The sequence below is a fragment of the Euphorbia lathyris genome, chromosome 10 (genome assembly GCF_963576675.1).
Source record: "Euphorbia lathyris chromosome 10, ddEupLath1.1, whole genome shotgun sequence".
Lineage (NCBI taxonomy): Eukaryota > Viridiplantae > Streptophyta > Magnoliopsida > Malpighiales > Euphorbiaceae > Euphorbia > Euphorbia lathyris.
In genome coordinates this window covers 71,207,747-71,233,952 of record NC_088919.1, presented here as the reverse complement: position 1 = coordinate 71,233,952, position 26,206 = coordinate 71,207,747, and the positions used below count along the sequence as shown (strand labels likewise).

Sequence of the window (26,206 nt, the reverse complement as noted above, 5' to 3'; positions counted from 1 at the left end):
ATATGCTACTTCAAATGTAATTGCTGACTTATTAAGCTTTCTAAATGGTCAATGCAAATGCTAGTTAAAAATTTCCATTTTCTTGAATTTCTTCTCAACTGGACTTAATTGGGCTGACATTTTTCCTTGCGTTGATGAACAGACAACATTACTTAACCATATATTGACTGCAGACCATGGGAAGCGCATAGCAGTGATTGAGAATGAGGTATTAGTTTGCATTGTTTTTGGCTGTTCGCTTATTAGTTAAACCACCATTTTTGCTATAATCATGGGAGTCTCTATGTATATTGTTGTATCATTATGACCATGGTACATAATCTCAAACTTTTGTAAGTTTATTATTATAGTCCTGCTTGTGAGAGTACGTTTATAGTGTGCAGATGTATAATTTCCTCTCCTAATTATTTATATATTATAGAGAAGGTTAGAGAGAGATGAGCTAGAGAGAGAAATAAATTTGGAGAGAGAGGTTAGAGAGAGAGAAAAATAGAAGGAAGAAGATGAAGATATGGAAGGATAAGGGTAAAAAAGAGAAAGGATAAAAATTAATTATTTTTTAATTTGTGAGTCCCACTTTTATTAATGATTTGAATGAAAAGTGATGAGGTGGCGCGTTGACTATGCGTTGACCGGTCATTTTTACCTGCTGTACACCAAAATGGGAGGTCACCTATAAGTTCGTACATATTAGTGAGAAAAATTAAAGGTTGTACACCAAGTGTGAAACGGACTAAAGGTTGTACACCATTGATGAAATTTACCCGAGTCTTAAGTCTTAAGTATTTTTATCCTCAAATTACCTTGGTCTTATGTTCTATATGTATTATAGTGAACACATAAACTGGTAAGCACATGTAAGCAAATTTAAATGCCAAATAATTTGTTCCTTCTCAATGCAGAGACTTGATATATTGGGAGCATTAGAGGATGTTGTTGGGGAATTCAATGATTTGAGTATGACAACTACTAACATCCATCATGGTCAGCGTTATTTCAATGAGTAAGCTGCTGTGAACTGCTTTTTCCAGGGTACACTGAGATGAAAATCAAATATTTTGGGGAAGGGGAATAATATTTGTTACTTTACTCTAAATAGGGTTATAATAGAATGTAATCAATGTAATGTAGAGTGTTCAATCTTTCTTTATTAGGCCAAATAAAATAGAAAATGGAAATGACGAATACATGTAGAGTTGCATATCATTTTAATAATGTTTGGGATTATCTTAGGTATTTTTTACTGCCAATTTTGTTAATTTTTTATTTGAACCTTAGTGAGACTATTTCACAAAGGTTATGATTCGCTAGTTTATTTATTTTTCTGTTTTAAGCAGGATATAAAGGAAGTTAAGCATGAATTATTTACTCCCCTTCTTATCCAAATTGGTTGAGAGGCTGAGAGATTGTGAGACAACATTGTTTGTTCAGCTTCTAGCAGGTGAGGTTTCATTTCAGTAATTGAAAAGAATTTGCTCAATAGTTTTGCAAATGAGCAGCTAGATGGTTGGTTAAATTTGCTGAGAATTGTAATATTCTGTTGTGGTCATCTGTTATTTGTTTGTTTGTAAAAAGTCTTTTCATGTGAAAAAAGACAAAATTAGCTGTTGTGGTGCCTTTTCTCCCAGGCCCTGTGTAAAACGCTCCTCTCTTCTTGCAATATTTCTCTCCCTGCTTGCCTTACTCCTTGCACGTTTAGCCTCAAACTGGTAAGGCAAGGTCTTCTCTCTTGCTTTTTCAGCCATTGATTTATGGATACTTTCCATCAGCACGCACTTGTTCTTGAACATGTTACCTTTCACTTTCATGTACATCTCATGGTACATGTGCTTGTCAATTTTTCGGGCTTCCCTGTACTTGCATAGAAGTCGTCTGAGAGCTCGCAGTCTCTTTCATTCTGTGAGGACTGGAACGTAAGTGAATCTTCGTTTTCTGGCATAGTTGCTGCAACTAGAGGACAAAGCCTTAAATGTAATTGATTTGTTGTTGGAAAATAATGTTAGAAACCAAGCTTAAGTCCTGTTAAGATCCTAAGTTGCAAAATTTTCCACCTTGAGGGACCTAACTGAACTTCCGTGATTTTCTAGTATTTCATAGCATACGAGACATGCTTCTGTTATCTATAAGCATAATTTTATCGGTAAAGTCAATTTTGTAACGTATCATAAATGGGACAAGTTAAGAAAATTTATCAAGCAATACTTAGACTCTATTTCATGTGTCTTCGTGGCAAGTTGTGAATCCTACAGGTTTATTTAAATTTTGAGTCATTTTTATTGTAGAATATTCGTTTAAAGCTGTGAAGGCCGCTTCCATTACATCCATTGAAGCTCGTGGGATGGACTCTGTCTGTGTTGTCACACAGGTAAGTGACCTTCTCAATTTTTTGATCTAGAACTCGAATGTTTTTGCTTAATTTGGAAATTCACGTCTTGAAATTTGAGCAGGACAAGCTTTTGGATCGGACTAGTATTACCCATCTTTTCCCTGTTACCAAGTACCTTGGATTACTGGCCACTGGCATGACAGGTTAGCTTCTCTTTCCCTCCTGTGAAATGAAACTGCATTTCTTTTTATGATGTGATGCACTTTTAGTTTAGTCACTACAGAGTTTAATTTTGTTCAATAAAGGTTATAGTTTTACGTGCAATGTACACATTGTGAAGCATGATTGGACACGCAATGATAGGAATGATGGGAAATAATGTAGATACCTCATTTTTTCTACACCATCAAAATAACCTGTTGACTGCAGTTTCTCTGAACATTTGTGATGGAAAGCCTACGTGCTAGAAGTTTTCATATTTCTTTTCTAGACTGCGACCTGATAATTCACCCTCTCTAGTTACGATCCAATACAAATTAAATTCAGGCAAATGTTTAATGTCTAGGTAAATACTACTGAAACCAGCTTGAGCTACTCATGAATGAATCTTCTTTAAAATCTCAACTCTTCTTTGCTTCACATTTTGCCGCGTTTGCAAAATATTCTGGTTTGTACTGCATCTGCACCCTTGCTTTTGGTTAACTCTTATGGATTATTAGCATGAAATTTCATTTTCTTTGTCAATTTACAGCTGATGCAAGGACATTAGTCCAACAAGCTCGAAATGAGGCAGCTGAGTTTCGGTTCAATATGGTTATGAAATGCCCCTGGATGTGTTGGCCAAATGGTATTTTATTACTATTGCATTCTTATGATCTTCTATAATGCTCAAATATTAGTTCGTACTATGTTTTCAAAAACTAATGATCTTTTATTAGTTTGTAGTACGTTTTCAAAAACTAATGATCTTCTATAAGGTCATTTGCTCTTAATTTTTCAAAAACTTGTCTGCCATTTTCATAGCCTATTCCAAAACTTGGCTTGGCTATTATTTCCCCTGCTCTTGCTATGATTTCACTCTCCACGTCTCTCTCTCTTTGTGCCCAGAAGTTGTGAGTTTACTCCACCTGTTTTGAGTAGTTGTTGTGGACTCCACCATTAAGCTTGCCATTGCCTATACTTTTAGAAATTAATAGAAATTTTTGTGTCAGTATCTGAATGTTCCCAGATAGAACATATAGTATAAATTTTGAGTTTAGTGGGTATCACATATAGTAGCTACTACCTATGCTTAGGTTTTACGTGATGAAAAACTGAAGTTTGGTTGACCTGCTTAGATTTTCGTACTAAATATGGTCATGAAATGCCCTGTGGATGTATTGGCCAAATGGTATTTCATTACCATTGCATTCTTATGATCTTTTATAATGTTCAATTAGTAGTTTTTAATATGTTTTCTCTCTAATTTAGAGCAGCTCCCTTCAATCCAAATCATTATATATTTTAAATATTTTTAATGGACGTATTTTTAATCATTATAAATACTTTTAATGCGTGTATTTTTAATCATTATAAATATTTTTAATGAGCGTATTTTTTATCAATATAAATACTTTTAATGAGTGTATTTTTAATCATTATATATAGTTTCTAGTAAGGGTAAATGTCCACTCATTGTAAGCTAATAATGAGCGGAATTATTCCGCTCATTAATACTTTTAGTAAGAAGGGCTTCCTCAAGGGGAAAATTCCGCTCATTAAAAACATTTAATGAGTGGAATTAGATTTCTAGTGATGGTTTTTCGTCATTAAATCCCATTTTTCTTGAGAACAAGGGGAGGTGAGATTAGTCGAACTGATAAATATATAAATCACTTGGTAACTCATTCTCGATAAGATTTATGCATTTGCAAAGATATTTTTTATAGTTTAAAAGTTTACAAATACGGTTTATCGTATTTCTCTTGTTCTCCAACCATGTGGCTTGAATCATTTTCAAATATAAACAACGTGGTTTAAAAGTTTGCAAACTCTTACAGTTTGGTTCATTCCGTTAGGAAATACAGTCCAAAAACTGAGTTCTTACATGATTTACAATTCTCCTAAATAAATTTATTTTCTGAATATGAGAATTGAATGGTGTCAAACTTAGATAATGGATTTACTGTATAGAGTAGCATAGTCTAACATTCCCAGGCCATAAAGGATGAACACAGCTTAAGTAAAAACTAATGAACCCAGATTGAGCAGCGACTTGCTGTTAGATAGACTCAAAAGCTTTTCAAAATTTTGAATTTAGCCAAAACCACAAAAAGAGAGAGAAATTGACATATCGTTTAGCTTCAATTGAAGCCGCGATGAAATCAGGCGGGTCCTTACCATACAAAAAATACAAGGGAAGAACTATTAATGAAATGGGAAAAAAATATGTAGAATGAAAAAAAGTACATGAGTATGGTTCTCACATATGGTGAACAGAGATTCAATCTTATTGAAGAATTGAATCATACATTTTATAATTCCTCACAAACAATAAAATATAAACTTACCATACATTTTAATTTTAAATTTTATAGCACATATTGGACTATTTCAAACCACACTTTTCAACTAAAGTTTTCATTCACATGCATATATGGTCAACATTTGACTCCAAATTGGTTTCTAATTCAAATACATAAAATTATGTTTTTTATTTCAACATGCCCCTTAATCTTAATTTCGCTGACTCCTAATTGACCTCCCAATAATTTTATCCAAAATTATTAATATTTTAGAATATATTTTATTTTATACTATCTAAGCATCAAGTTCAGACCTTTTCTATTTTGTTTTTTGCATTATTCATTCACATTGGCATTCACTATTATTAATTAACTGCAAATAAAAGTTCATCTAGAAACAATTGATATAAAATGTAATGGCACGCAAATTGTCAAAGTTTTTAGTTTGCAAAGCAACAAAATATTGAATCCAACAATTACTTAAACATATACTAAAAAGACTTTGCAGAAGCTATCAATGAATCTGTGTATTTGCACAAATTAATTACACCCACACAAGACTTTCAATACAAAAAACAGGAAAACAAAATGACAACCACAAATTAGGATTGTTTATTTTAATGTTTCCAAAACTTTTCTCTTCAATGTTGTATGAGACCAATTTGTTTATACCATAACTAAGAAGAATCTTATTCGTGCTCTTTGAATATCCCAAGACTTTGACTTTTCCAGAATAATGTGGGGAAGCATATATGGGTTCTTTAACATAGCACAATCGTTCCCAAGTAAACTGGTCAAATTCATCCTTCTTTCTGATGTATAAATCAGAGTGACGACCAAAGGAAAAGCTGAAGCAAAGACACCCTTCTAAAACATGCAAATCAGTCAAAACTGGTATACTGGGGTAAAAAGGCTTAGGCAATAACGAGAACATCTCCTTTTTCATATCAAATGCCAAAATATCACGGTCACCCGAGCCTAACCAGTGTAGACTACCATCTGCAAAGTATCCAAATCCAGAGTATAATCCTACACAATTTGGACAATCTTTAATCCTTGTCCACATTTTCAATCTCATCCTATAAATCCAAACTCGGGTTTTAATCAGTGTAGATAACATAAGCACAACTTTGTAATCATTAATAGAGTTATCATAACCCAAACCCAATCCAAATATTTTGTAATTTCTTACAGCTTCCGAAGGGCAATCCGGGAGATTCATATACTTCCGAGTGGATGGATTCCATAAAGCAATCTTGCAACAACTTCCATATATAAGAAGCAAACCATTGCAGTTGCCATATATGTTTTTCCATATATCTAAGCTTGGTTTTTCGAGTAGAATCTCTTGTTCCTCACCATCATTCATATCAATTATATGAAATCGTCTTGGCTCATTCTTCAATGATGTATGCTGTAAAATTACCTTGCGACGACTGATGTTTTCAGAAGATCTCATGAGATAGTAATTTGCGAAATTAGGGCTATCTATGATTGCGCATAAAGATTTAGAAACGCGTCTGAATCGTAGAACTGACTTAACAGGCAAACATATAAAAATTTCAGTGATCAAATCTCCAGGAAAATGTCCATAACTGCTGACTTGAAATTTACTAGTAATTGGCAGAGACACACCTATTATATATAAAACATAAAAACAAAGCCAATATTCACAAACAGACATGACTATTCAGGAACGGACATGATTATTCATGAAGGAAATTGACTGTTGGTATTTAAATTAATTACATTGATCACAATTATTTTTAAGGAAGGGCCTGTTTGTTTTATCTGCTGTTGCTGTTTGCTGTTTGTTGTTACGGTTTGCTGTTTGTTGTTTGCTGTTTGATTATTAGTGTTTGGTAAAACTATGATTGCGTGTTGCTGTTAGTATGTAAAATGACTAATATGGACATGATTTAAATAAATATATAAATTAATTCTAAAAATAATAAAAATAACCTAAATAACTAAATTACAATTACAAAAATAATTATTTATATATAACTTCATTTTTCCATAAAAAAAACTATATACTAAAAATTAAATTGCTATAAAATTGTCTGTAATATTTCTTCATTTTAAAGATCAATTTTTATCTCTAAATAGGATGGAAGCAATCTCATCTCTCAAAGCATTCATTTGAGTTGCTCCAGTTTCCTCGTGATTTTCATTTGTATCAACATCATTTGAACTACTCAATGAGTCATACGGCACAAAATCAGGATCTGCTAATGTGTTTCTTCGAATATAATTATGTAGTGCCATTGAAGCAATCACGATGTCCCTTTTACTGTCTCTTTTCCCTTTAGATCTTTCCACAGTTTCCAATGGAGTTTCATGGAATCCCATTTATTTCTCATCTGATCTTTAGTAAATATGTGACCCGCAATTTTCATTTCATTTTCTACCCATGGCCATCCTTTCAGACCCCATCCCCCTCCACTTCTTTTACCAAGATTGGTGCCCCGAACACAAATATCAAGAAACACATTAAATTCTACATCATTCCATTTTTTTCTTGGAACAGTTTTTTTTTCTTGTGTTACCACCTATTAATAATAAAATAGATATGTATGCAATAATCTATAGATTAATTTTTTTAATTGGAACTAGGTGAGTGGTTGTGAGGGCAGAGAATCCCAACTAGGTTGGCACCCAAGCAGCACTGAAACCGAACCTGCTTAATTAAAATTGAAAAAAGAAAACATACAAAGAGAGAGCAAGCAATTAAACAAACCCATAGACAACACCGTCGTTTAAGTTCTCACTAATAAATTCTAAGCAGACTGATGGGGCAAAGTCCCACCAATTCTCTTTTTGAGTAATTCTACCTAAATTAGCCAAACAATCTGCGACTTTGTTACCTTCGCGGAAAATGTGAGATACAACTAAAACCATTTGATTTAAGGTTTCCAAACAATCTTTCCAGTCATCTCCACTGCAAGAAAAAAGGGTTTTTGTGACCAAAATTTAATATAGGTATAGTTTCCGCTCATTAAAAATATGTTCTCAATACATTTAATGTGCGGATATCATATTAATGAGCAAAGTATATAATTTGACTCAATTTTCCTAACATTCCACTCATTATTTCATAACAATAAGAAGATATGCTACTTCAAATGTAATTGCTGACTTATTAAGCTTTCTAAATGGTCAATGCAAATGCTAGTTAAAAATTTCCATTTTCTTGAATTTCTTCTCAACTGGACTTAATTGGGCTGACATTTTTCCTTGCGTTGATGAACAGACAACATTACTTAACCATATATTGACTGCAGACCATGGGAAGCGCATAGCAGTGATTGAGAATGAGGTATTAGTTTGCATTGTTTTTGGCTGTTCGCTTATTAGTTAAACCACCATTTTTGCTATAATCATGGGAGTCTCTATGTATATTGTTGTATCATTATGACCATGGTACATAATCTCAAACTTTTGTAAGTTTATTATTATAGTCCTGCTTGTGAGAGTACGTTTATAGTGTGCAGATGTATAATTTCCTCTCCTAATTATTTATATATTATAGAGAAGGTTAGAGAGAGATGAGCTAGAGAGAGAAATAAATTTGGAGAGAGAGGTTAGAGAGAGAGAAAAATAGAAGGAAGAAGATGAAGATATGGAAGGATAAGGGTAAAAAAGAGAAAGGATAAAAATTAATTATTTTTTAATTTGTGAGTCCCACTTTTATTAATGATTTGAATGAAAAGTGATGAGGTGGCGCGTTGACTATGCGTTGACCGGTCATTTTTACCTGCTGTACACCAAAATGGGAGGTCACCTATAAGTTCGTACATATTAGTGAGAAAAATTAAAGGTTGTACACCAAGTGTGAAACGGACTAAAGGTTGTACACCATTGATGAAATTTACCCGAGTCTTAAGTCTTAAGTATTTTTATCCTCAAATTACCTTGGTCTTATGTTCTATATGTATTATAGTGAACACATAAACTGGTAAGCACATGTAAGCAAATTTAAATGCCAAATAATTTGTTCCTTCTCAATGCAGAGACTTGATATATTGGGAGCATTAGAGGATGTTGTTGGGGAATTCAATGATTTGAGTATGACAACTACTAACATCCATCATGGTCAGCGTTATTTCAATGAGTAAGCTGCTGTGAACTGCTTTTTCCAGGGTACACTGAGATGAAAATCAAATATTTTGGGGAAGGGGAATAATATTTGTTACTTTACTCTAAATAGGGTTATAATAGAATGTAATCAATGTAATGTAGAGTGTTCAATCTTTCTTTATTAGGCCAAATAAAATAGAAAATGGAAATGACGAATACATGTAGAGTTGCATATCATTTTAATAATGTTTGGGATTATCTTAGGTATTTTTTACTGCCAATTTTGTTAATTTTTTATTTGAACCTTAGTGAGACTATTTCACAAAGGTTATGATTCGCTAGTTTATTTATTTTTCTGTTTTAAGCAGGATATAAAGGAAGTTAAGCATGAATTATTTACTCCCCTTCTTATCCAAATTGGTTGAGAGGCTGAGAGATTGTGAGACAACATTGTTTGTTCAGCTTCTAGCAGGTGAGGTTTCATTTCAGTAATTGAAAAGAATTTGCTCAATAGTTTTGCAAATGAGCAGCTAGATGGTTGGTTAAATTTGCTGAGAATTGTAATATTCTGTTGTGGTCATCTGTTATTTGTTTGTTTGTAAAAAGTCTTTTCATGTGAAAAAAGACAAAATTAGCTGTTGTGGTGCCTTTTCTCCCAGGCCCTGTGTAAAACGCTCCTCTCTTCTTGCAATATTTCTCTCCCTGCTTGCCTTACTCCTTGCACGTTTAGCCTCAAACTGGTAAGGCAAGGTCTTCTCTCTTGCTTTTTCAGCCATTGATTTATGGATACTTTCCATCAGCACGCACTTGTTCTTGAACATGTTACCTTTCACTTTCATGTACATCTCATGGTACATGTGCTTGTCAATTTTTCGGGCTTCCCTGTACTTGCATAGAAGTCGTCTGAGAGCTCGCAGTCTCTTTCATTCTGTGAGGACTGGAACGTAAGTGAATCTTCGTTTTCTGGCATAGTTGCTGCAACTAGAGGACAAAGCCTTAAATGTAATTGATTTGTTGTTGGAAAATAATGTTAGAAACCAAGCTTAAGTCCTGTTAAGATCCTAAGTTGCAAAATTTTCCACCTTGAGGGACCTAACTGAACTTCCGTGATTTTCTAGTATTTCATAGCATACGAGACATGCTTCTGTTATCTATAAGCATAATTTTATCGGTAAAGTCAATTTTGTAACGTATCATAAATGGGACAAGTTAAGAAAATTTATCAAGCAATACTTAGACTCTATTTCATGTGTCTTCGTGGCAAGTTGTGAATCCTACAGGTTTATTTAAATTTTGAGTCATTTTTATTGTAGAATATTCGTTTAAAGCTGTGAAGGCCGCTTCCATTACATCCATTGAAGCTCGTGGGATGGACTCTGTCTGTGTTGTCACACAGGTAAGTGACCTTCTCAATTTTTTGATCTAGAACTCGAATGTTTTTGCTTAATTTGGAAATTCACGTCTTGAAATTTGAGCAGGACAAGCTTTTGGATCGGACTAGTATTACCCATCTTTTCCCTGTTACCAAGTACCTTGGATTACTGGCCACTGGCATGACAGGTTAGCTTCTCTTTCCCTCCTGTGAAATGAAACTGCATTTCTTTTTATGATGTGATGCACTTTTAGTTTAGTCACTACAGAGTTTAATTTTGTTCAATAAAGGTTATAGTTTTACGTGCAATGTACACATTGTGAAGCATGATTGGACACGCAATGATAGGAATGATGGGAAATAATGTAGATACCTCATTTTTTCTACACCATCAAAATAACCTGTTGACTGCAGTTTCTCTGAACATTTGTGATGGAAAGCCTACGTGCTAGAAGTTTTCATATTTCTTTTCTAGACTGCGACCTGATAATTCACCCTCTCTAGTTACGATCCAATACAAATTAAATTCAGGCAAATGTTTAATGTCTAGGTAAATACTACTGAAACCAGCTTGAGCTACTCATGAATGAATCTTCTTTAAAATCTCAACTCTTCTTTGCTTCACATTTTGCCGCGTTTGCAAAATATTCTGGTTTGTACTGCATCTGCACCCTTGCTTTTGGTTAACTCTTATGGATTATTAGCATGAAATTTCATTTTCTTTGTCAATTTACAGCTGATGCAAGGACATTAGTCCAACAAGCTCGAAATGAGGCAGCTGAGTTTCGGTTCAATATGGTTATGAAATGCCCCTGGATGTGTTGGCCAAATGGTATTTTATTACTATTGCATTCTTATGATCTTCTATAATGCTCAAATATTAGTTCGTACTATGTTTTCAAAAACTAATGATCTTTTATTAGTTTGTAGTACGTTTTCAAAAACTAATGATCTTCTATAAGGTCATTTGCTCTTAATTTTTCAAAAACTTGTCTGCCATTTTCATAGCCTATTCCAAAACTTGGCTTGGCTATTATTTCCCCTGCTCTTGCTATGATTTCACTCTCCACGTCTCTCTCTCTTTGTGCCCAGAAGTTGTGAGTTTACTCCACCTGTTTTGAGTAGTTGTTGTGGACTCCACCATTAAGCTTGCCATTGCCTATACTTTTAGAAATTAATAGAAATTTTTGTGTCAGTATCTGAATGTTCCCAGATAGAACATATAGTATAAATTTTGAGTTTAGTGGGTATCACATATAGTAGCTACTACCTATGCTTAGGTTTTACGTGATGAAAAACTGAAGTTTGGTTGACCTGCTTAGATTTTCGTACTAAATATGGTCATGAAATGCCCTGTGGATGTATTGGCCAAATGGTATTTCATTACCATTGCATTCTTATGATCTTTTATAATGTTCAATTAGTAGTTTTTAATATGTTTTCTCTCTAATTTAGAGCAGCTCCCTTCAATCCAAATCATTATATATTTTAAATATTTTTAATGGACGTATTTTTAATCATTATAAATACTTTTAATGCGTGTATTTTTAATCATTATAAATATTTTTAATGAGCGTATTTTTTATCAATATAAATACTTTTAATGAGTGTATTTTTAATCATTATATATAGTTTCTAGTAAGGGTAAATGTCCACTCATTGTAAGCTAATAATGAGCGGAATTATTCCGCTCATTAATACTTTTAGTAAGAAGGGCTTCCTCAAGGGGAAAATTCCACTCATTAAAAACATTTAATGAGTGGAATTAGATTTCTAGTGATGGTTTTTCGTCATTAAATCCCATTTTTCTTGAGAACAAGGGGAGGTGAGATTAGTCGAACTGATAAATATATAAATCACTTGGTAACTCATTCTCGATAAGATTTATGCATTTGCAAAGATATTTTTTATAGTTTAAAAGTTTACAAATACGGTTTATCGTATTTCTCTTGTTCTCCAACCATGTGGCTTGAATCATTTTCAAATATAAACAACGTGGTTTAAAAGTTTGCAAAATTTTGAATTTAGCCAAAACCACAAAAAGAGAGAGAAATTGACATATCGTTTAGCTTCAATTGAAGCCGCGATGAAATCAGGCGGGTCCTTACCATACAAAAAATACAAGGGAAGAACTATTAATGAAATGGGAAAAAAATATGTAGAATGAAAAAAAGTACATGAGTATGGTTCTCACATATGGTGAACAGAGATTCAATCTTATTGAAGAATTGAATCATACATTTTATAATTCCTCACAAACAATAAAATATAAACTTACCATACATTTTAATTTTAAATTTTATAGCACATATTGGACTATTTCAAACCACACTTTTCAACTAAAGTTTTCATTCACATGCATATATGGTCAACATTTGACTCCAAATTGGTTTCTAATTCAAATACATAAAATTATGTTTTTTATTTCAACATGCCCCTTAATCTTAATTTCGCTGACTCCTAATTGACCTCCCAATAATTTTATCCAAAATTATTAATATTTTAGAATATATTTTATTTTATACTATCTAAGCATCAAGTTCAGACCTTTTCTATTTTGTTTTTTGCATTATTCATTCACATTGGCATTCACTATTATTAATTAACTGCAAATAAAAGTTCATCTAGAAACAATTGATATAAAATGTAATGGCACGCAAATTGTCAAAGTTTTTAGTTTGCAAAGCAACAAAATATTGAATCCAACAATTACTTAAACATATACTAAAAAGACTTTGCAGAAGCTATCAATGAATCTGTGTATTTGCACAAATTAATTACACCCACACAAGACTTTCAATACAAAAAACAGGAAAACAAAATGACAACCACAAATTAGGATTGTTTATTTTAATGTTTCCAAAACTTTTCTCTTCAATGTTGTATGAGACCAATTTGTTTATACCATAACTAAGAAGAATCTTATTCGTGCTCTTTGAATATCCCAAGACTTTGACTTTTCCAGAATAATGTGGGGAAGCATATATGGGTTCTTTAACATAGCACAATCGTTCCCAAGTAAACTGGTCAAATTCATCCTTCTTTCTGATGTATAAATCAGAGTGACGACCAAAGGAAAAGCTGAAGCAAAGACACCCTTCTAAAACATGCAAATCAGTCAAAACTGGTATACTGGGGTAAAAAGGCTTAGGCAATAACGAGAACATCTCCTTTTTCATATCAAATGCCAAAATATCACGGTCACCCGAGCCTAACCAGTGTAGACTACCATCTGCAAAGTATCCAAATCCAGAGTATAATCCTACACAATTTGGACAATCTTTAATCCTTGTCCACATTTTCAATCTCATCCTATAAATCCAAACTCGGGTTTTAATCAGTGTAGATAACATAAGCACAACTTTGTAATCATTAATAGAGTTATCATAACCCAAACCCAATCCAAATATTTTGTAATTTCTTACAGCTTCCGAAGGGCAATCCGGGAGATTCATATACTTCCGAGTGGATGGATTCCATAAAGCAATCTTGCAACAACTTCCATATATAAGAAGCAAACCATTGCAGTTGCCATATATGTTTTTCCATATATCTAAGCTTGGTTTTTCGAGTAGAATCTCTTGTTCCTCACCATCATTCATATCAATTATATGAAATCGTCTTGGCTCATTCTTCAATGATGTATGCTGTAAAATTACCTTGCGACGACTGATGTTTTCAGAAGATCTCATGAGATAGTAATTTGCGAAATTAGGGCTATCTATGATTGCGCATAAAGATTTAGAAACGCGTCTGAATCGTAGAACTGACTTAACAGGCAAACATATAAAAATTTCAGTGATCAAATCTCCAGGAAAATGTCCATAACTGCTGACTTGAAATTTACTAGTAATTGGCAGAGACACACCTATTATATATAAAACATAAAAACAAAGCCAATATTCACAAACAGACATGACTATTCAGGAACGGACATGATTATTCATGAAGGAAATTGACTGTTGGTATTTAAATTAATTACATTGATCACAATTATTTTTAAGGAAGGGCCTGTTTGTTTTATCTGCTGTTGCTGTTTGCTGTTTGTTGTTACGGTTTGCTGTTTGTTGTTTGCTGTTTGATTATTAGTGTTTGGTAAAACTATGATTGCGTGTTGCTGTTAGTATGTAAAATGACTAATATGGACATGATTTAAATAAATATATAAATTAATTCTAAAAATAATAAAAATAACCTAAATAACTAAATTACAATTACAAAAATAATTATTTATATATAACTTCATTTTTCCATAAAAAAAACTATATACTAAAAATTAAATTGCTATAAAATTGTCTGTAATATTTCTTCATTTTAAAGATCAATTTTTATCTCTAAATAGGATGGAAGCAATCTCATCTCTCAAAGCATTCATTTGAGTTGCTCCAGTTTCCTCGTGATTTTCATTTGTATCAACATCATTTGAACTACTCAATGAGTCATACGGCACAAAATCAGGATCTGCTAATGTGTTTCTTCGAATATAATTATGTAGTGCCATTGAAGCAATCACGATGTCCCTTTTACTGTCTCTTTTCCCTTTAGATCTTTCCACAGTTTCCAATGGAGTTTCATGGAATCCCATTTATTTCTCATCTGATCTTTAGTAAATATGTGACCCGCAATTTTCATTTCATTTTCTACCCATGGCCATCCTTTCAGACCCCATCCCCCTCCACTTCTTTTACCAAGATTGGTGCCCCGAACACAAATATCAAGAAACACATTAAATTCTACATCATTCCATTTTTTTCTTGGAACAGTTTTTTTTTCTTGTGTTACCACCTATTAATAATAAAATAGATATGTATGCAATAATCTATAGATTAATTTTTTTAATTGGAACTAGGTGAGTGGTTGTGAGGGCAGAGAATCCCAACTAGGTTGGCACCCAAGCAGCACTGAAACCGAACCTGCTTAATTAAAATTGAAAAAAGAAAACATACAAAGAGAGAGCAAGCAATTAAACAAACCCATAGACAACACCGTCGTTTAAGTTCTCACTAATAAATTCTAAGCAGACTGATGGGGCAAAGTCCCACCAATTCTCTTTTTGAGTAATTCTACCTAAATTAGCCAAACAATCTGCGACTTTGTTACCTTCGCGGAAAATGTGAGATACAACTAAAACCATTTGATTTAAGGTTTCCAAACAATCTTTCCAGTCATCTCCACTGCAAGAAAAAAGGGTTTTTGTGACCAAAATTTAATATAGGTATAGTTTCCGCTCATTAAAAATATGTTCTCAATACATTTAATGTGCGGATATCATATTAATGAGCAAAGTATATAATTTGACTCAATTTTCCTAACATTCCACTCATTATTTCATAACAATAAGAAGATATGCTACTTCAAATGTAATTGCTGACTTATTAAGCTTTCTAAATGGTCAATGCAAATGCTAGTTAAAAATTTCCATTTTCTTGAATTTCTTCTCAACTGGACTTAATTGGGCTGACATTTTTCCTTGCGTTGATGAACAGACAACATTACTTAACCATATATTGACTGCAGACCATGGGAAGCGCATAGCAGTGATTGAGAATGAGGTATTAGTTTGCATTGTTTTTGGCTGTTCGCTTATTAGTTAAACCACCATTTTTGCTATAATCATGGGAGTCTCTATGTATATTGTTGTATCATTATGACCATGGTACATAATCTCAAACTTTTGTAAGTTTATTATTATAGTCCTGCTTGTGAGAGTACGTTTATAGTGTGCAGATGTATAATTTCCTCTCCTAATTATTTATATATTATAGAGAAGGTTAGAGAGAGATGAGCTAGAGAGAGAAATAAATTTGGAGAGAGAGGTTAGAGAGAGAGAAAAATAGAAGGAAGAAGATGAAGATATGGAAGGATAAGGGTAAAAAAGAGAAAGGATAAAAATTAATTATTTTTTAATTTGTGAGTCCCACTTTTATTAATGATTTGAATGAAAAGTGATGAGGTGGCGCGTTGACTATGCGTTGACCGGTCATTTTTACCTGCTGTACACCAAAATGGGAGGTCACCTATAAGTTCGTACATATTAGTGAGAAAAATTAAAGGTTGTACACCAAGTGTGAAACGGACTAAAGGTTGTACACCATTGATGAAATTTACCCGAGTCTTAAGTCTTAAGTATTTTTATCCTCAAATTACCTTGGTCTTATGTTCTATATGTATTATAGTGAACACATAAACTGGTAAGCACATGTAAGCAAATTTAAATGCCAAATAATTTGTTCCTTCTCAATGCAGAGACTTGATATATTGGGAGCATTAGAGGATGTTGTTGGGGAATTCAATGATTTGAGTATGACAACTACTAACATCCATCATGGTCAGCGTTATTTCAATGAGTAAGCTGCTGTGAACTGCTTTTTCCAGGGTACACTGAGATGAAAATCAAATATTTTGGGGAAGGGGAATAATATTTGTTACTTTACTCTAAATAGGGTTATAATAGAATGTAATCAATGTAATGTAGAGTGTTCAATCTTTCTTTATTAGGCCAAATAAAATAGAAAATGGAAATGACGAATACATGTAGAGTTGCATATCATTTTAATAATGTTTGGGATTATCTTAGGTATTTTTTACTGCCAATTTTGTTAATTTTTTATTTGAACCTTAGTGAGACTATTTCACAAAGGTTATGATTCGCTAGTTTATTTATTTTTCTGTTTTAAGCAGGATATAAAGGAAGTTAAGCATGAATTATTTACTCCCCTTCTTATCCAAATTGGTTGAGAGGCTGAGAGATTGTGAGACAACATTGTTTGTTCAGCTTCTAGCAGGTGAGGTTTCATTTCAGTAATTGAAAAGAATTTGCTCAATAGTTTTGCAAATGAGCAGCTAGATGGTTGGTTAAATTTGCTGAGAATTGTAATATTCTGTTGTGGTCATCTGTTATTTGTTTGTTTGTAAAAAGTCTTTTCATGTGAAAAAAGACAAAATTAGCTGTTGTGGTGCCTTTTCTCCCAGGCCCTGTGTAAAACGCTCCTCTCTTCTTGCAATATTTCTCTCCCTGCTTGCCTTACTCCTTGCACGTTTAGCCTCAAACTGGTAAGGCAAGGTCTTCTCTCTTGCTTTTTCAGCCATTGATTTATGGATACTTTCCATCAGCACGCACTTGTTCTTGAACATGTTACCTTTCACTTTCATGTACATCTCATGGTACATGTGCTTGTCAATTTTTCGGGCTTCCCTGTACTTGCATAGAAGTCGTCTGAGAGCTCGCAGTCTCTTTCATTCTGTGAGGACTGGAACGTAAGTGAATCTTCGTTTTCTGGCATAGTTGCTGCAACTAGAGGACAAAGCCTTAAATGTAATTGATTTGTTGTTGGAAAATAATGTTAGAAACCAAGCTTAAGTCCTGTTAAGATCCTAAGTTGCAAAATTTTCCACCTTGAGGGACCTAACTGAACTTCCGTGATTTTCTAGTATTTCATAGCATACGAGACATGCTTCTGTTATCTATAAGCATAATTTTATCGGTAAAGTCAATTTTGTAACGTATCATAAATGGGACAAGTTAAGAAAATTTATCAAGCAATACTTAGACTCTATTTCATGTGTCTTCGTGGCAAGTTGTGAATCCTACAGGTTTATTTAAATTTTGAGTCATTTTTATTGTAGAATATTCGTTTAAAGCTGTGAAGGCCGCTTCCATTACATCCATTGAAGCTCGTGGGATGGACTCTGTCTGTGTTGTCACACAGGTAAGTGACCTTCTCAATTTTTTGATCTAGAACTCGAATGTTTTTGCTTAATTTGGAAATTCACGTCTTGAAATTTGAGCAGGACAAGCTTTTGGATCGGACTAGTATTACCCATCTTTTCCCTGTTACCAAGTACCTTGGATTACTGGCCACTGGCATGACAGGTTAGCTTCTCTTTCCCTCCTGTGAAATGAAACTGCATTTCTTTTTATGATGTGATGCACTTTTAGTTTAGTCACTACAGAGTTTAATTTTGTTCAATAAAGGTTATAGTTTTACGTGCAATGTACACATTGTGAAGCATGATTGGACACGCAATGATAGGAATGATGGGAAATAATGTAGATACCTCATTTTTTCTACACCATCAAAATAACCTGTTGACTGCAGTTTCTCTGAACATTTGTGATGGAAAGCCTACGTGCTAGAAGTTTTCATATTTCTTTTCTAGACTGCGACCTGATAATTCACCCTCTCTAGTTACGATCCAATACAAATTAAATTCAGGCAAATGTTTAATGTCTAGGTAAATACTACTGAAACCAGCTTGAGCTACTCATGAATGAATCTTCTTTAAAATCTCAACTCTTCTTTGCTTCACATTTTGCCGCGTTTGCAAAATATTCTGGTTTGTACTGCATCTGCACCCTTGCTTTTGGTTAACTCTTATGGATTATTAGCATGAAATTTCATTTTCTTTGTCAATTTACAGCTGATGCAAGGACATTAGTCCAACAAGCTCGAAATGAGGCAGCTGAGTTTCGGTTCAATATGGTTATGAAATGCCCCTGGATGTGTTGGCCAAATGGTATTTTATTACTATTGCATTCTTATGATCTTCTATAATGCTCAAATATTAGTTCGTACTATGTTTTCAAAAACTAATGATCTTTTATTAGTTTGTAGTACGTTTTCAAAAACTAATGATCTTCTATAAGGTCATTTGCTCTTAATTTTTCAAAAACTTGTCTGCCATTTTCATAGCCTATTCCAAAACTTGGCTTGGCTATTATTTCCCCTGCTCTTGCTATGATTTCACTCTCCACGTCTCTCTCTCTTTGTGCCCAGAAGTTGTGAGTTTACTCCACCTGTTTTGAGTAGTTGTTGTGGACTCCACCATTAAGCTTGCCATTGCCTATACTTTTAGAAATTAATAGAAATTTTTGTGTCAGTATCTGAATGTTCCCAGATAGAACATATAGTATAAATTTTGAGTTTAGTGGGTATCACATATAGTAGCTACTACCTATGCTTAGGTTTTACGTGATGAAAAACTGAAGTTTGGTTGACCTGCTTAGATTTTCGTACTAAATATGGTCATGAAATGCCCTGTGGATGTATTGGCCAAATGGTATTTCATTACCATTGCATTCTTATGATCTTTTATAATGTTCAATTAGTAGTTTTTAATATGTTTTCTCTCTAATTTAGAGCAGCTCCCTTCAATCCAAATCATTATATATTTTAAATATTTTTAATGGACGTATTTTTAATCATTATAAATACTTTTAATGCGTGTATTTTTAATCATTATAAATATTTTTAATGAGCGTATTTTTTATCAATATAAATACTTTTAATGAGTGTATTTTTAATCATTATATATAGTTTCTAGTAAGGGTAAATGTCCACTCATTGTAAGCTAATAATGAGCGGAATTATTCCGCTCATTAATACTTTTAGTAAGAAGGGCTTCCTCAAGGGGAAAATTCCACTCATTAAAAACATTTAATGAGTGGAATTAGATTTCTAGTGATGGTTTTTCGTCATTAAATCCCATTTTTCTTGAGAACAAGGGGAGGTGAGATTAGTCGAACTGATAAATATATAAATCACTTGGTAACTCATTCTCGATAAGATTTATGCATTTGCAAAGATATTTTTTATAGTTTAAAAGTTTACAAATACGGTTTATCGTATTTCTCTTGTTCTCCAACCATGTGGCTTGAATCATTTTCAAATATAAACAACGTGGTTTAAAAGTTTGCAAAATTTTGAATTTAGCCAAAACCACAAAAAGAGAGAGAAATTGACATATCGTTTAGCTTCAATTGAAGCCGCGATGAAATCAGGCGGGTCCTTACCATACAAAAAATACAAGGGAAGAACTATTAATGAAATGGGAAAAAAATATGTAGAATGAAAAAAAGTACATGAGTATGGTTCTCACATATGGTGAACAGAGATTCAATCTTATTGAAGAATTGAATCATACATTTTATAATTCCTCACAAACAATAAAATATAAACTTACCATACATTTTAATTTTAAATTTTATAGCACATATTGGACTATTTCAAACCACACTTTTCAACTAAAGTTTTCATTCACATGCATATATGGTCAACATTTGACTCCAAATTGGTTTCTAATTCAAATACATAAAATTATGTTTTTTATTTCAACATGCCCCTTAATCTTAATTTCGCTGACTCCTAATTGACCTCCCAATAATTTTATCCAAAATTATTAATATTTTAGAATATATTTTATTTTATACTATCTAAGCATCAAGTTCAGACCTTTTCTATTTTGTTTTTTGCATTATTCATTCACATTGGCATTCACTATTATTAATTAACTGCAAATAAAAGTTCATCTAGAAACAATTGATATAAAATGTAATGGCACGCAAATTGTCAAAGTTTTTAGTTTGCAAAGCAACAAAATATTGAATCCAACAATTACTTAAACATATACTAAAAAGACTTTGCAGAAGCTATCAATGAATCTGTGTATTTGCACAAATTAATTACACCCACACAAGACTTTCAATACAAAAAACAGGAAAACAAAATGACAACCACAAATTAGGATTGTTTATTTTAATGTTTCCAAAACTTTTCTCTTCAATGTTGTATGAGACCAATTTGTTTATACCATAACTAAGAAGAATCTTATTCGTGCTCTTTGAATATCCCAAGACTTTGACTTTTCCAGAATAATGTGGGGAAGCATATATGGGTTCTTTAACATAGCACAATCGTTCCCAAGTAAACTGGTCAAATTCATCCTTCTTTCTGATGTATAAATCAGAGTGACGACCAAAGGAAAAGCTGAAGCAAAGACACCCTTCTAAAACATGCAAATCAGTCAAAACTGGTATACTGGGGTAAAAAGGCTTAGGCAATAACGAGAACATCTCCTTTTTCATATCAAATGCCAAAATATCACAGTCACCCGAGCCTAACCAGTGTAGACTACCATCTGCAAAGTATCCAAATCCAGAGTATAATCCTACACAATTTGGACAATCTTTAATCCTTGTCCACCTTTTCAATCTCATCCTATAAATCCAAACTCGGGTTTTAATCAGTGTAGATAACATAAGCACAACTTTGTAATCATTAATAGAGTTATCATAACCCAAACCCAATCCAAATATTTTGTAATTTCTTACAGCTTCCGAAGGGCAATCCGGGAGATTCATATACTTCCGAGTGGATGGATTCCATAAAGCAATCTTGCAACAACTTCCATATATAAGAAGCAAACCATTGCAGTTGCCATATATGTTTTTCCATATATCTAAGCTTGGTTTTTCGAGTAGAATCTCTTGTTCCTCACCATCATTCATATCAATTATATGAAATCGTCTTGGCTCATTCTTCAATGATGTATGCTGTAAAATTACCTTGCGACGACTGATGTTTTCAGAAGATCTCATGAGATAGTAATTTGCGAAATTAGGGCTATCTATGATTGCGCATAAAGATTTAGAAACGCGTCTGAATCGTAGAACTGACTTAACAGGCAAACATATAAAAATTTCAGTGATCAAATCTCCAGGAAAATGTCCCATAACTGCTGACTTGAAATTTACTAGTAATTGGCAGAGACACACCTATTATATATAAAACATAAAAACAAAGCCAATATTCACAAACAGACATGACTATTCAGGAACGGACATGATTATTCATGAAGGAAATTGACTGTTGGTATTTAAATTAATTACATTGATCACAATTATTTTTAAGGAAGGGCCTGTTTGTTTTATCTGCTGTTGCTGTTTGCTGTTTGTTGTTACGGTTTGCTGTTTGTTGTTTGCTGTTTGATTATTAGTGTTTGGTAAAACTATGATTGCGTGTTGCTGTTAGTATGTAAAATGACTAATATGGACATGATTTAAATAAATATATAAATTAATTCTAAAAATAATAAAAATAACCTAAATAACTAAATTACAATTACAAAAATAATTATTTATATATAACTTCATTTTTCCATAAAAAAAACTATATACTAAAAATTAAATTGCTATAAAATTGTCTGTAATATTTCTTCATTTTAAAGATCAATTTTTATCTCTAAATAGGATGGAAGCAATCTCATCTCTCAAAGCATTCATTTGAGTTGCTCCAGTTTCCTCGTGATTTTCATTTGTATCAACATCATTTGAACTACTCAATGAGTCATACGGCACAAAATCAGGATCTGCTAATGTGTTTCTTCGAATATAATTATGTAGTGCCATTGAAGCAATCACGATGTCCCTTTTACTGTCTCTTTTCCCTTTAGATCTTTCCACAGTTTCCAATGGAGTTTCATCGAATCCCATTTATTTCTCATCTGATCTTTAGTAAATATGTGACCCGCAATTTTCATTTCATTTTCTACCCATGGCCATCCTTTCAGACCCCATCCCCCTCCACTTCTTTTACCAAGATTGGTGCCCCGAACACAAATATCAAGAAACACATTAAATTCTACATCATTCCATTTTTTTCTTGGAACAGTTTTTTTTTTCTTGTGTTACCACCTATTAATAATAAAATAGATATGTATGCAATAATCTATAGATTAATTTTTTTAATTGGAACTAGGTGAGTGGTTGTGAGGGCAGAGAATCCCAACTAGGTTGGCACCCAAGCAGCACTGAAACCGAACCTGCTTAATTAAAATTGAAAAAAGAAAACATACAAAGAGAGAGCAAGCAATTAAACAAACCCATAGACAACACCGTCGTTTAAGTTCTCACTAATAAATTCTAAGCAGACTGATGGGGCAAAGTCCCACCAATTCTGTTTTTGAGTAATTCTACCTAAATTAGCCAAACAATCTGCGACTTTGTTACCTTCGCGGAAAATGTGAGATACAACTAAAACCATTTGATTTAAGTTTTCCAAACAATCTTTCCAGTCATCTCCACTGCAAGAAAAAAGGGTTTTAGTGACCAAAATTTAATATAGGTATAGTTTCCGCTCATTAAAAATATGTTCTCAATACATTTAATGTGCGGATATCATATTAATGAGCAAAGTATATAATTTGACTCAATTTTCCTAACATTCCACTCATTATTTCATAACAATAAAAAAACCACCTTTTAATTATAAAAAACCCCACTCATTAATAACCTTAATCTTTAATTTACCGCCAATGTGACCTAAAATTCATTCCAAATATTTCATTCCCCCCTAAGGGAGTGTTTGGTTAGATAAATTTAGATTATGGAATGGAAATGATAGTAAATTATTCCCTTTTTGGTTAACCAAATATAGCTTGGGAATTAGAATCTCATTCCCCAACTTTGACAATTATTCATTCCCTCCACTTTTCACTTCAATCAAATTTCATTCTCATTCCTAATGATTTATATATATATATAAAATAATAATAATATAACATATCCACGTTTTACCCAACATATACCCACCACTATTTTACCAACCCACGTACCCAACATATCCACCTTATAATTTATATATATCCACCTTATAATTTATATAATATATAGATATATTATGTGCAAATGTATTTTCCTGTACTAGTTTATAATACAACTTTTTTGTACAGTAAAAAAAGTTATCATCAATAAATCATTAATTTGCTTTTCTAGATGATATAAATTTTTGTATATTTTTTAATTTAATTGAAATTATAATTATTATTATTTACTAAATTATTTTTAATAAATTTTGTACTCATTTTTATTACGATCATTAACAAACCAAACAGCTTCAAAGAGAATCGCATTCCCATTCCAGGTTGAACCAAACATATTGAATAAATAGTCATTCCGATTCTTATTCCGCCACATTCCGTTTCCGTTTCCCTTTCTGATTCCGAAGTTTAAACCAAATCGCACCCTAAAATCAGACACAAAGTTCACGCTTTCAGCCAAAAAAGCTCTCCTTCCTGTTCGACCTAGGTCTGCTCCCATCTTCTCACTCTCATCTTCTGAAATTGGGACTCAACGAGCCTCTCTATTCCTTCTTCAGCAGATTTTTGGGTTTTCCTCATTCTGTTCGGTATCTCTTCTCATCTCTTGTTAATTTCTTTATTTTTTCATGTTATCTTCATGTTCTTGTGTTTTCCTTTATGTGTTTAGATTCAATGTCTTTATGTGTTTTCCTTTTTCCTTTATGGGTTTAGATTCAATGTCTTAAGAAGTGGAGTTGGAAACTCAAAACCCATCAAAAACCCCAACCTCTCTCTCTTCCCGCACATGGCTTCACTATCAGTGGATATAGCAAGAGCCACCTCCTTCATTTCCTTCTCTTCTCGCCAACAAACCCCTCTTTCCACTAGTGGCACCTCACTCCTTCCTCTTTTCTTCAAACCTCAACCCACCTTATCCATTCAAGCTACCCGCTCCTTTCATTCTACAAACCTCGCTCTCGGTTTCTCCAAACCATCTTTCAAAAACCCCTGTAGATTTTCTTTTGCCGCCGCATCCGAGGATTGTGATGTCACCACCAAGATTCCTCCCGATGATCGAATTCCTGCTACCATTATTACCGGCTTTTTGGGTTCTGGAAAGGTATTGTAATCTTTCTATTTTAGTTGTTACCTTTTCCCTTTGTATTAATTCGTACTAAAATTAAGAAGATATGCTACTTCAAATGTAATTGCTGACTTATTAAGCTTTCTAAATGGTCAATGCAAATGCTAGTTAAAAATTTCCATTTTCTTGAATTTCTTCTCAACTGGACTTAATTGGGCTGACATTTTTCCATGCGTTGATGAACAGACAACATTACTTAACCATATATTGACTGCAGACCATGGGAAGCGCATAGCAGTGATTGAGAATGAGGTATTAGTTTGCATTGTTTTTGGCTGTTCGCTTATTAGTTAAACCACCATTTTTGCTATAATCATGGGAGTCTCTATGTATATTGTTGTATCATTATGACCATGGTACATAATCTCAAACTTTTGTAAGTTTATTATTATAGTCCTGCTTGTGAGAGTACGTTTATAGTGTGCAGATGTATAATTTCCTCTCCTAATGTTGAATTGCAGTACGGTGAATTTGACATTGATGGTTCTCTAGTTGCTGCAAAAACTACTGGAGCTGAAGACATTATTATGTTGAACAATGGTTGTTTGTGCTGTACAGTGAGGGGTGATCTTGTGAGAATGATAGCTGAACTAGTGGCTAAAAACAGAGGAAATTTTGATCATATTGTAATTGAAACTACAGGTTAGATATTACTGTATTAGTCAAAATGTACTGTTCTGAAATCGCTATACAGTAGTGACTTGTTATCTAAATGCTTTCTTGTTGTGTGTACATCAAATGATGTACTTGTTACACATTTACTAAAATATGCCATACTGAAACCTTACAGGTCTTGCTAATCCAGCACCAATAATTCAGATTTTTTATGCTGAGGATGCGGTTTGTAATGATGTCAAGTTGGACGGTGTTGTAACTTTGGTTGATGCTAAACATGCTGCTTTTCATCTCGATGAGGTCAAACTGAAAGGAGTAGTTAATGGAGTCTTAAGTCTTAAGTATTTTTATCCTCAAATTACCTTGGTCTTATGTTCTATATGTATTATAGTCAACACATAAATTGGTAAGCACATGTAAGCAAATTTAAATGCCAAATAATTTGTTCCTTCTCAATGCAGAGACTTGATATATTGGGAGCATTAGAGGATGTTGTTGGGGGAATTCAATGATTTGAGTATGACAACTACTAACATCCATCATGGTCAGCGTTATTTCAATGAGTAAGCTGCTGTGAACTGCTTTTTCCAGGGTACACTGAGATGAAAATCAAATATTTTGGGGAAGGGGAATAATATTTGTTACTTTACTCTAAATAGGGTTATAATAGAATGTAATCAATGTAATGTAGAGTGTTCAATCTTTCTTTATTAGGCCAAATAAAATAGAAAATGGAAATGACGAATACATGTAGAGTTGCATATCATTTTAATAATGTTTGGGATTATCTTAGGTATTTTTTACTGCCA

General features: G+C 33.1%; 1 protein-coding gene across 3 annotated transcripts; it reads left to right on the top strand.

Moving 5' to 3' along the window:
- Positions 1-1,896: 1,896 nt before the first annotated feature.
- Positions 1,897-25,955, top strand: LOC136209576 (uncharacterized). Of its 3 annotated transcripts, XM_066001078.1 has the most exons (22): positions 1,897-1,913; positions 2,283-2,365; positions 2,448-2,529; positions 3,078-3,173; positions 8,084-8,149; positions 8,844-8,944; positions 9,279-9,382; positions 10,224-10,306; positions 10,389-10,470; positions 11,019-11,114; positions 15,769-15,834; positions 16,529-16,629; positions 16,964-17,067; positions 17,909-17,991; positions 18,074-18,155; positions 18,704-18,799; positions 22,311-24,246; positions 24,371-24,758; positions 24,969-25,034; positions 25,244-25,424; positions 25,573-25,738; positions 25,859-25,955. In XM_066001078.1, exons 18-22 carry the CDS (start codon positions 24,444-24,446, stop codon positions 25,881-25,883), a joined length of 753 nt encoding a protein of 250 aa, XP_065857150.1. In that variant the 5' UTR covers positions 1,897-1,913; positions 2,283-2,365; positions 2,448-2,529; positions 3,078-3,173; positions 8,084-8,149; positions 8,844-8,944; positions 9,279-9,382; positions 10,224-10,306; positions 10,389-10,470; positions 11,019-11,114; positions 15,769-15,834; positions 16,529-16,629; positions 16,964-17,067; positions 17,909-17,991; positions 18,074-18,155; positions 18,704-18,799; positions 22,311-24,246; positions 24,371-24,443; the 3' UTR covers positions 25,884-25,955. The 3 variants fall into 3 exon arrangements, with proteins under 3 accessions (XP_065857150.1, XP_065857151.1, XP_065857152.1); XM_066001079.1 differs by lacking the exons at positions 1,897-1,913; positions 2,283-2,365; positions 2,448-2,529; ... (2 more) ...; positions 8,844-8,944; positions 9,279-9,382 and adding an exon at positions 9,838-9,854; XM_066001080.1 differs by lacking the exons at positions 1,897-1,913; positions 2,283-2,365; positions 2,448-2,529; ... (8 more) ...; positions 16,529-16,629; positions 16,964-17,067 and adding an exon at positions 17,523-17,539.
- The last annotated feature ends 251 nt before the right edge of the window (positions 25,956-26,206 follow it).